The sequence below is a fragment of the Protopterus annectens genome, chromosome 8.part0 (assembly GCF_019279795.1).
Source record: "Protopterus annectens isolate FY-2018-M chromosome 8.part0, PAN1.0, whole genome shotgun sequence".
NCBI classification, from domain to species: Eukaryota; Metazoa; Chordata; order Ceratodontiformes; family Protopteridae; genus Protopterus; species Protopterus annectens.
Genome location: NC_056741.1, coordinates 501,860,351 through 501,873,333, shown reverse-complemented (window position 1 = coordinate 501,873,333; position 12,983 = coordinate 501,860,351). Strand labels below are relative to the sequence as shown.

The following is a 12,983-nucleotide window of genomic DNA, read 5'->3' as shown; positions in this document are numbered from 1 at the left end:
GCCCCTTGTGACACGTGTTACGATCGTACCTGCTCCTTACAAACAGTTACACAGGGTGACACATATGGCATATTACCTATTTGCATAACATTCAGCAGGGGTATGTCTGACATCTACCCATGGGGAGCCTTGCTTCTTAATTCTGTGTGGTCTACTACAGGGTATGTCATATCTGTGGGTAGGGTCCTGTACCTCCACCATGTGCTCTATACTGCAGTGACCAGGATGACAGACATAGGTAATCTGTGTTGTGGATGTTGGAGGTGTTACCATGGTTGTTAGACAACTGTCATGGGTGTGACCGAACTATGTATATCCAGCATTGGTAACCTCTATGTAGGTAGTCTGTGTGCGATCAGTGGTGTTTGAGTGCATTGACACAGTTACTTGCATATGCCAGTGTCCTTCTCCCTATCTGTAGCTGTCATGGGAGGTACATACATTGTAGGACATTGTGGGGTGTGGAGGGGTACAGTGACCTACATGTCCATAGCTGACACACCATGTCCGCTGACACATTCCATGTACAGGTATTACAGGACTAGTGTGCCACTGTGTATATCAATGTGGAGCCTATTGTACACTTGTTGCCCCTGTCCCCCCTGACACATGCAGTGGTGGGCAGGCATGTACATATGTTGTGGTTACTGGTGTCAGTGTGTTTGAATGGGGTATGGTACTCCAGTATCCACACTGGTGTTCACTCCATGCCTTTGATACCAGGCACCTGTTACAAGACATCTGCACACATGTGCCTCACACAGTCTATATATGTATATATATATATATATATATATATATATATATATATATATATATATGTATATATATATATATTGATATATTTATATCTGTATATGGATATATATATGTTTGTATATATGTATATAAAATATGTATATATAGATGGAGATATATACATATAGATGTGGGGAGAGAGGGGGAGAGAGTGAGAGAGAGACACAGGGAGAGTGAGAGTGTGAGGGGGTGGGACAGAGAGAGAGAGAGAGATAGTCATATACATACATATCTGTTGTCAGCCAGATCTATCTGTATATGTATATGTCTCTACAGATATCTATATATGTATGTGTGTATTACATATATCTGTACGTACATATTCTACCAATCTCGCTGTCTGTGCAGTAAGTAAGAACCTGGTTCAAGGCTTCTGAGAGCACACCAGCGGTACCAGGCTATACCCCGTATCATGCTTTTTGGCCCCAGGACTCGGGACAAAACAAAAAGGGAGGGGGTGTGTCCATATTCATGGAGGACACACACACCTCCAGGTTAGTGGCAACATATGAAGCATCACAGACCATCCAGGTGCAGATAACCGTAGGCAAACCTGCTATACAACTGATAGCATGTTACAGACCACCCTCCCAATCTCAGGGACCACAGTCAGCCTTCCTGTAGACATTGGAGGATATGAATGTCCCACCACACACCATCATATTGGGATACTGCGACTACCCTAACATACACTGGGTGCATTATTCTACCCCAAACACCCTAGCCCAAAGGTTCCCGGAATTCACTAAGTCAAATGCAATGGAACAGCTAGTCACCTCTCCCACAACAGGATATAATATACTAGACCTGATCATCAGAAACATGGTGACAATGCGCTACACACTGGAAGTATACCCCTCACTAGTCACATCTGACCACAGACTAATCCCCCTGGATATGCATATCCCACCTCCCCCACAACACAAAAGACTACAGTGGGAAACCTCTCACATGCCGACTTTACACTTCTTATAACTGAGTTGGTATCCTTAATGCCCACTGGGCCAGTGTAAACCACTTCCCACAATGCAGACACCTTCACATATGCTTTCTACAGACATCTCCAAGAATGCATGGATCATGCAATCACAAATGAAACCATGACCCTCTCCACCAAGGGCAGGCGTCCTGTCTGCTGGACCCCAGCATTGAACAAATTGTATAACAACAGAAGGTAGCTACTGCATGGCAGAGCATACTTCCACAGAGCTACGGCATCTCTGATCATTAGTAGTAGAAAGATACGTTTTGTCGTACAAACATGCAAGGCCAACAATGAGAGGGACATCACTGTGGTCACTACAGATAACCACAAGGCCTTCTTCTGCTATGTTACACACCTGGGTGGGAACCCACAGTTGTGTTCACAGTTAGTTCACAGTGACAAACGCTACACTGAATACACAGATAATGCCAACATTCTGGCAGACAGGTTCAGTGCAGGTTTCTCCCCTCCCTCACCCACACATGTGGAATTACTTATCCCAGCTGACTGTAACCTCCCTGTCATGTCAGATGTCCAGCTGGGAACCACCCTCAGCAGAGCTGTAAACACAGCATCAATGGGACCCAATGGTATTGCAGGTTGCATGCTACGTGAACTGCAAGAGGAGCTACACATGCACATTAAATGCTATTCAGCCATAGCCTTACTACAGCATATGTACCTGGACACTGGCATACAGCAACAGTAGTCCCACTCCACACAGGAGGCACCTCTACAGACCCTGGTAACTACCGCCCCATAAGCTTAACCAGCCTGGTCTGCAACACTATGGAAAGGATCATTATGGTACCCATACACAGAGACATTGGGGACTTAGACAATTGATCCCACCTGGTTTGGCTTTGTAGAGGGCAGATCCTGCCATATGAACTTGGTATGACACTGTGAAACTATATATGTCTATATATTTCTACATCCCTCTCTATCTATGTATACACATATGCATATTTTATATATATATATATATATATATATATATATATATACATACATATATATACATACATATCTCGATATACATACGTATACACATGTTTTATATATATATATATATATATATATATATATATATATATATATATATATATATATATATATGTATATATATATATATATATATATATATATATATATATATATATATATATATATATATATATATATACTCCTTTTTAGTTCCACATATGTATACACACAGTAACGTACTGCTGAACATCCATTACTGTACAACCTACCTGTACATTGCACTACAACCTACATTGCTATGTGCACATAGCTACCATCACATACATATGTATGTGGAGCCTTCAGTGACAGTTTCAGTATGTCCTCGGCCCTATGCAAATCTTCATATACATAGACAGACCAATAACACATCTGGAGGGTTCACAGTGTGTAGAGTATTATAGTAGTACTTTACATTACCTGTGTTTGTTGCAGCTGTTTGTGTAGGCTTTCTTTCTTTCTTTCTTTCTTTCTTTCTTTCTTTCTTTCTTTCTTTCTTTCTTTCTTTCTTTCTTTCTTTCTTTTTCTCTCTCTCTCTCTCTACCTCCAGCAGGTGCAATGACAGTATTGCATGTGTGGACTGGGAGTACAGGATGATTTTGTAGGTATCTGCACATCTCCATGTGATGGCCTCTGCACCAATTGTTAGCCAGCATTTACTAATTGCATGCAGCCTGTTGTATAGTGGTTGCAGTTCTCACTGTGATTACAGGACTGTGCTATAAAAAGGTCTGTTAGGTAGGCGTAGCCCTTTCAGATTATCAGGGTGGGGACCATGCTGGTTTGCTGTGGACACTGTTCTGTGAGTGTAAGGGTTGGTATGTCTCTCATATTTCAGGCTGTGTTGTAGACACTGCAATGCATGTTGTTCTGTAAGCTGAGTATTCCTTCCTCCAGTGTCCTGTTCTCCGTGTGTATGTAAACTGACACCTACGACTAGTAATATTGTGTATATGGGTGTATGTGCTTTCCTGTGGGGATTGTGGTGTAACTGGTATATAGCAGTGGCTCTTGCAATCTGTTGCTATGGCTTCAATATTTGGCCTTTACATTCACTCCTTGTATGCCTGCTAGGTGTCTTTGCTGTAATGTGTTGCTATGGCTTTCCTATTTTCCATTTACATTCACTGCTTGTAATGCTTGCTAAATCTGTTTGGGCAGCAATTCCCTATGTGTTTGTTGTGGTAGGGTGTTACTGCATGCAGTGTGGTCTGGCCATGGTGTGGGCCTTGACACTTACAGGGGTATTTGATCATGCTGCTGAGCAGGCCTCAGATACTCTCCGGTGCATCTTTTATCAGCCTCATGGAATGGTACATAGCAGTGGGTTACTCCAATGACATATTCTGATACTCTGCAGTTGTGACTGTGGGGTATTTCAAGCATATGTATTAGTACACCATTTGTGACGTGCAGGTGGTGCATACCTTCAGTCAGTCATAGTTACCATTGCATGTGTAGTTACACCTTTCTGCCTACTGTTAGTACATTTGACAGGGTGTCAGTGGGGTGCAGTTGACATTTGTTTTCACATCAGGGACATCCCTGTAACTCAGTCACAGTTGCTATGTCTGATCTCTTAACTATTCAACTATGGCAGTGTTTAAACTGCTCTGAGTATGTGTGTGGCTTGCCAGATGCCACTGTGACATTATTACCTAGTAGCTACCAACTAGCATGACTGCTTCTCAGCACACAGTACTATTTTACAAATCCACTAGATTTGACAGTAAATATACATGACATGCTTTGTGTACTAGACTTGCTATATTCCCTTTACATTAATTCCTACTATTTTATGATATATTTCTTTCAGCACAATGTTCTTGTATAGCAGTCATGGCTTATTGGTAAGTCATGCATACTAGTGTTTCCAAGGTCCTGGGTTCGAGACTGAGGGAGGTATTTTATTTTGCTGCTGAGAAAACTACAGGCCTTGTCATTCAGAGTGACTAAGGCACTTTTAAGCAGTTGTAAGCAGGTTAGTGCTGGTTCGCGCGGAGCTCACGCATGCGCACTGCCGCTTAGCTTCGTGCACAGAAGCGCACACCTGCTTACTACTGCTTAAAAGTGCTTACTCTCATGCACACCCACACTATTTTCTTTTAATGAAAAGAAAATGGGGAGATAGGAAAGTGGTAAAAAAGGGGGCACAAAGAAGGTAGGACAGTATGAAAACAAGCTCGGGTTTTGCAGGAAGGATGTAGGAAAGGCCCATAGCTGCCCATTTCTTCATCAGCAACAGCTGTGCATATGTTTGTAATTTGGTGTGAAATTTGAAACCTTCCACCCCTGAGAGAGGTGTGAGGACAACAATAATATTTGTTGTACAGCCAATTGTAATTGACAGTTTACATGTCCAGCAGACATGTGTGCAAAATGGGCAGCTATGTATGGGGCGTAATTTTTTTGTGGGTACAGAGTGCCCTTTTTTTTTTTCAGGTGAGAGTGGTATGTCAGGTACAGGAAGTCGGTATAGCTGGGGAGGTAGGTAGGGGAGATTAACAGACAAGACAAACAAGACGCATACAGGGGTGGTGTATGACACATGTGGGGGGGTTACACAATTGACGGGGATGGATGTTTGGATATCTCGAGCCCATGAGCCCACAGACGGCAACAGTGGAACTGAGATCCCCACCCATGGACAGTTGCTACTGTGCCTTCACTGCCCTGGACAGGGCTGTGCTGGGGGCTGTGTAGGCCGGGCAGCAGGCACGCCCGTGAGTTGTGCCACCCGTGCCTCAAGCTGGCATAGGGGCCCAAGCACAGTGTGCCGGATCTCCCTACGCACCACAGTCCGGATACTACGGAGGGTGAGTGGATGTTCTCCTCTGGCCACACTTGCAGAGGGGGGACAAGCCCCATCCCCTGCAGCGCTTCCACCCACAGGTGGCACAGGGCCACCGGAGGAGGGTCCAGCCTGGGCACTACTGCCAGGTGCACTCGCCAGCTGAGGTGGGAGAGGTGGGTCCACTGGAACCCGCCTTCCCTGTCGTCCTATATTTTGCATTACGTTATGACAGTTTGGGTTAGTAATGTACAATACCATTCACAATTAGTTGTAACAGCATGCATTAGTATTCCCATTAACTAAACACCCATAAATTCAAGCCATTGAACAGCAAGCATAACACATGCATAATTTGAACAGCAATACACAATCCAACAACATGCAGGGTTGATTGATGGCAACAGGCCATCAGGTTTGGATGTATGAACAGGGCACATGCATCAAAATACATGCAAATATGTATGAACCAACAGGACAACTGTCCAAGGGTGTTAATTGTGAATGCACATACCCATTTCACGTGGAATGGATTATTTGTGGTTATAGGGTAGGTAGGGTGAAGAAATATTCCATTAACAACTTCATATACCTATACATATGCTCTACATTTCTACTAGCTGCAGATATATACACACTATAGGTCTGACTACAGTTTCCTATGTGATAACTAATTCAAGTTGGTGATAGGAATGTTACTGCTACATCAATATACATTTCCTATTTATTCATACACATTCATATCTGGCTCTGTTCAGCTACATCATCCTGCTACATTTGCTTTATATGGCTATAGACAAATGTGGATGTTTGGTATTTCATATAACCATACTATCTGCATATTGCAAACTGAGAGCAACATATCCAGATTTTGGGACACACATTCCAGCTGCAGTACTTTTTTCAACACATGTTGCTGTTTGGTTCTGCCTATCACATTCATTTCATTCTGTACTGACTGCAGTATACTTTATTTGGGTGTTATTACTACTTTATTCGTGAATTCATACCTCTTTCTCACACTCTCTCACTTGTTTTATTTTTACAATTCAGGATGGTACTTAATTCTAGGTTTTATTGACATGTTTTACTTTTAGTTATAACAATCCTTTCCAACAGTCTCACTTATGTCATGTTTCAGAATTTAAACAGGGATATATTTCACACATGTGTTTTACTCAACTTCTGTAGCTGTACTTTTCAGCCTGCTGCAGGTTATGTACTATTATATTACAGGTGGGACATCTTTATTTCAGACTTGTTTCATTTTTATGTTTGGATTACATGCTGCATCACACTTTTGTAATCAAGCAATACTTGCAAACTCTCTTACACTGTTTATTTTTTATTTTTATTTATTTATTTATTTTACATTTGTTGACCGGGCTAGTCTAACTGGATAAATGTCCATTTTCAGTAGAGGCCCGGGGAGAAAAGCTCCAAGCATGAACACTAACAAAGTTAACAATATATAACAAAGACATGTATAATAACAGTACAGAGGTACAATTGACTAAAGACATTATGTAAAAAGATTAAACTAAGTAAAAAATAACAAGTACACTAAGCACAAGCTGGGTATGGGCAAACAGAGTCAGGTCGTTACATTTATCCTATTACTATGAGAAAAAAAGAGAAATCAGTAGATTCGGAGGTATAGGTTAGGGGAGAGGGGAAGGGGTATGAGCAGGAGGGGAAAAGTTTCAGTCTGGGTTAGCACAAGGACAAAGCCACTGAGTTTTAAGATGTTCTTTAATATGCTTTTTGAATAGAAGTAGAGGCTAGAGTAGAAAGTTCAGGAGGGAGCTGATTCCAGTTTTTACCTATAGTGTTTGAGAAAAGTGAGTCACCAGCTTTGGTGTTAGATTTAACTGATGAGACCAGGAGTTTATTAGCAGAACGTAGTGTAGCTAGGTTTTTATATGGTGTAATCAGATTAGTGAGGATAGGGGTGTTATTGGGGTGGTGTAGGATCTTTTGAGTGATAAGTAACTGTTGACAGAGTATATGGTTCTGCAATTCTAGCCATCCTAGTTGTTTAAGGTTAAGGCAATGGTGAGTTTGAAATGGAGAGCTTGTGATAAATCTAGCTATGCTATTATAACAGGTAGAAAGTTTTGAGATATTATTTTTAGATAGGTTTGTATAAATAGCTGAGGCATAGAAAAGGGTAGAAATGAGGTGGGTTTGGGCAATAGTTTTCCTGGCTGTGGGGATAAGGAAGGGTTTAATTCTATAGAGGGTTCCAAGTTTTTTGTTAACAGTCTTTATGGTGGAGTTAATATGGTCATCATAGTTAAGACGGCTATCAATTGTAACACCTAGTAGGCGGGTGGTAGTATCAGGGGTTATGTTTGTAGCATTGTTAGAGGTAATAGAGAAGAATGGAGTGGGTGAATTATGAGATGGAGTAAAAAGCAGTAGTTTTGTTTGTTTGGGATTAAGCAGGAGGCAATGTTGCATAAACCAGTTTTCTACATTTTGGAAAACAGTTTGGGTTAGGGAATGGAGGGAGGCTATGTTCTTAGCAGTACAGATTAAGGTACTTAATCTATTACTTGCACATTTTATTAATAAGTGACTACACTGCACTCTTTTGCAAACTGTCATTCTTATATATTTTTTTACAGTTACAGGGAGAGAATTACTGACCTGCCTGGTGGCGCAACCACACCAGCCTATCGGCATAGGCTCGACGGTTCATGGAACGGACACCTGCAGCTGTAATATAAATGAAGTAATATTGGAATACACATCTCCATAATATCAGCTAGTTTAATTTCTTACATAAATAATTACATGTAACTTACTCAGTAGTGGGGCCTTGGGCATTTGCCGGGCCTCCTGGATCCAACGGTTCAGTTGGTCCTGCTTCCGTCTCTTCAGGTCCGCATGGTGGTGATGGACCTGTTCACCAGTCCTTGGTATTCCTGTGGCACTGGTGAGATCATGTGCCAACTGGTCCCACGTCTCAGCCCTATATGCTCCCCACAGGACCTGGCCCTGCATGAGTTGGGCCTCATGATCATGGACGAGGAGCCAAACCATATATTTGGACTCCTCAATGCCCCAACTCTGTGCTTGGAAGCAACTAGCCTCTCCTACACCTGCCATCCTGGCTGCAAGTCAGTTCCACAATCGGTTATGCTGTGTATTCCCACCTATGGGGCTTATATATGCCGTTTTTCCCACACTTATCTGTGATTGGCCATTTTGTAATTGTATCAGCTTCACAAAACCTGCTTTGTCATGCTCCTCTTTCTATTCATTCCTATATATATGCTTTTACTGCATTTCTAAGCGCAGCTGTCATGGCTTAGTGGTTCAGTGCTTTGACTATGGTGCATGGTATCCTGGGCTCGAGCCTAACCATTACTTTTTATATTTTATGACTGTCTACACAGGCTAGGAGGTGTGTCTGTGTAAAGGCAGTTTTGATACAGCTTGCTCAATGTTGCCCGCCGGTTAGCTTGTTGGCACGGTGTGCAGCTTAGTGCAAATGGGGCATGCTGGCTTACGCTCCATTTGGCTATCAGCAGGCATATTACGCTCAGCTCAGCTACGGGCACACAGTTTCAGCGTGTTAAAACACTGCTCAACCCCGGGCACTCATTTTACACCTGTTAAACCACTGCTCACCTACGGACACTCATTTTACACCTGTTAAACCACTGCTCACCTACGGGCACTCATTTTACACCTGTTAAAACACTGCTCACCTATAGGCAGATATCCTCAACTTGTTAGACTGTAGCTCAGCTATAGGCACATCTGACATTTTTTTTTTTTATTATCTCACATTTCTTCAAAATACATGGCCCATTTCATTACATTTTACATAAAATATAATTTTATATATGTACATATATGTCAGGGAATTGTTTCATGCTTATTTCACTAAAAATAAATATTGATGTTGTGGGGGCTCGAACCATGACTGCCTCCTCTTCAGCCGACGTCTCTACCGCTATGCTATTGCTTCTTGGCTTACTTTGCATATTTAGTTCTTATATACTTTTCCACTCACTGCTAACTGTGGCTAAGTGACGGGCACGCCCGCGCAAACGAGCGCACTCACGGGCAAACATCTTTACAACTTATAAAAAAATATATAAGATGTTCATTTATACATTTTATGTTCATAGTCTGTGGGGGCATGTGTTGTGTTGTGTTTATTCACATTTACATGGACTCTGTCGTGGGGGTTTACTTTCGGGACTTTTAATCTTTTGGGGGCATGTCCATTTGCAGGGCTTGCCCTATGGACACGCCCCCTACTGTCTTACACGGACCGTGTTAGCCTTAGGTATGATTCAGCGTGCCCTCATGCATATGCATGGAATGCTGACATCACACCGTTTAACTGCAGCCTCCATGTAAGCCTTGTAACTCTTACACGGAGCCTTTGTGAATCCTGCAGGTGATTCCTTTTGGAATTATTCAAGTGAAGTTAATAGACAAGTATTCTCAGAAAAAGATAAAAAAAAAAACTCTGTTTACAGTCGGTGAAGGTTTCCACATCTTCCCTGTCCTGGTGTGTAAACACATGGAAATTTTTACATAGATGTTTTTTCATCCCACTTAGGCTAGCAAAAATGTACAAGAAAGATTAAAGGAAATGCTGGATATGTGGACACTCTGATGCTAATGGGATACATATGATTGCTAATTGCAAAATATTTCCCCATTTTGGTTAGACTTTAAATGTCTTTGTAAAACTCTATAGAATGACAACTGTATAATTTCTGACTCCCTTATCCTTTTCAACGTTCTTGTTCCTGAAGTTTATTCATCTTGTAAATTACATTTGTACGAATAAAAGCAAGGAATAACAACACTACTCATCATTTAACTGCTTGGACAAAATTGCCTTATCTGTTAGAGAAATATTAAGTATTCTCCTATGTATATCACTTTTTTTCGTTGTTATTGTGTTATAAAATGAATAAAAACATTTTTGAAAAAATATATCTAAATAGTTTATTGGATTTTAAACAACTCTAAACAACAGCTAGTAGGTGAGTTACTGTTTTCATGTGCCAAACAAGGCTTGAGTTGTACTGATGATAAATTTTAGACAAAATTACACAAATCGGTTACATATAAGCAGACAGTTAATTGATAGCACTGAACTGATCAGCTTATGAGAATGGTTGTCAATAAATGGTCCTTTCATTCTAAAGTGAAGCAGAGCGGTTGTGTGCCAAAAGTGATGATACTACATTTTTTAGCATTTTGTTTTAGACCATTTTTAGTATAAGTTTACTAGGGAGAGTTTATTCTGGATGGTTTGAGTGTTAGAGAATGACTTAACAACAACCCCCAGTTTGCAGTCATCTACAAACTTTGTTAGCAGGCATCTTGGCTCTCTACTTGCAGATCTGAGAAGTTACTGACAAATAGGAGACATCCTAGCCCTAAGCCCTCAGAGACACCTTTGATCAATTTCATACTTCCTATGAGGCCCCTGAAACTTGCATTACATTGGTTCTGTCTTTCCAGATTTCTATATATCTTACCCCACGTGGATCAGTTTTTAAAATATTTTGCTTCTTTATTATGCCATCATGGGGAATGCTGTCAGAGACCTAGTCCAGGCAAGATACACTGTGAGTTCTGCATGGCCACCATCTAGAGCCTCAGTGAATGGGATTGATACATATGTGATAACTAGAATTTTCTTTACTGGATCACATTTTCAGAGACCAAGTAGTAAAACATATATATTTTTTTAGTCTGCATATGATATATATGCTGATGTACCTCTGGACTTGGCTTTTTAACATTAGTGGTATCATTACCATCTCTGCCACCAGTACTGCACACATTAGAACTAGCTAGTGTACATGCATGTGCATATATTCATGCTTGTTTGTGTGTGGGAGTGAGTATGCATGTGTGTGTGTGTGTGTGTTTGTAAATTTTTGCACAACCATTCTGAGACAGAAAATATATTTACGTTTGATTCTACCTTGTATTATTTGTTCACTAATTTATTGCTTGACTAATATGATGCACCATATTTAAATAGTTGCAATTAATCTATGCTTTTTTCTTATTTGTTGATTGTTTTACATGATAAAAAACGTTATAGCTTTCATTACAGAACTGAAAGTCTTCTGATCATTAACTCCTTGCTTAGAGATATAGTGGAAGATTGTATGAATAGCACCTAAATTTACAGTAAGTCAGTCACCAGGCATGGCGTAAACAAGTGCAGTGCACTGACATCACTATTTATATAACCAAATTATCTAAGAAATATAACTGCATCTAATAGCTTTATAAGCATTTCAAAGCTAAATGTTGAAGCTTGGGCCAGATGTGATATATGCCTTTTAAAATACCATTTCCATCTTGAAATAACAGTTACTTTCATAGAACTGTACTTACCAGCATTCCTGAGTTTTTTATTTTGCAACACAGACATCACTACTAGTATGTTCCCAAAGATGTCCATGGTGGTTGTGAAGATCAATACAGTCGCCAGCAAAACTGTTACACCTTCAGAGACCTCATAAACTGGAAAAGCAGTGTGATTACCAGCAAAAGATCTGCTGACATCAGTCCTAGTATTAATGACCAATATACTCATGGAAATATTTAATGAAATATTATTAAGCTATACAACATGAATCATTTCTTTTGTTGGAATCCGTCTGGAGTTTGTATCGATCACACTGTGATGATTTATATTCAGTATGATTAAGTCCTACCAATTCAATTAATAGTTATGAATGTCAATGTTAGAATTTTGCATTAAATGAGCAAATAATTACACATTGTGCAAGTATTTTGGACACTTCAATATATGATGCTAGTGTAGATTTATTTCATTTAAGCATTGTTTCAGTAAGGATTTCTTTCTTTATTCTTTCCTCACAGTGCTGTCAAAAAGCACACTGCCTGATAATTTCAGCAACCACCTATCCTCTGATATGCTTAGACTTTGCTGTGTCTCTTAAATAATCACTGATGCTTCTCCTTTCCAGCTATAATTATTTTGAAATCATATTTTTAAATCCCAGACAGCCCATTCCAATTAATATAATTAAACTATGGTTCAGTGCTTTCTGGTATTCATCACTTACAGTAAGAATGATTTTTACTTTAATTTCAAATAACTTGTTTTCTGTTTCATATCTATATCTATATTTTTTATGTTTATATATCTATATCTATATTGCTATCTATGAGTGTATACAGATATTTATACATATGTAGGTAGAGATGTGTATAGATTTCCTCAGCAATGGTTGATCTGAAGTGAAATTAACCTCTGCACTGTAGACACAGTTTGGTCAACAACACAGATGGTTGACAGATGTACGAGAGTGGCAGTCCCCGGGGTAGGAGAGTATGCCCTTGCCCAAGGGATTGTGA

The 12,983-nt window shown here is 40.3% G+C and overlaps 1 protein-coding gene across 1 annotated transcript in view; it reads right to left on the bottom strand.

Annotated features, from left to right (window-relative positions):
* LOC122808277 (melatonin receptor type 1C-like) overlaps positions 1 to 12,195 on the bottom strand; it is a 160,477-nt gene extending 148,282 nt beyond the window's left edge. Inside the window, exon 1 of the mRNA XM_044079241.1 lies at positions 11,994 to 12,195. Coding sequence (XP_043935176.1) covers positions 11,994 to 12,195 — 202 coding nt within the window. The remainder of the gene's footprint in view (positions 1 to 11,993) is intronic.
* Positions 12,196 to 12,983: the final 788 nt, after the last annotated feature.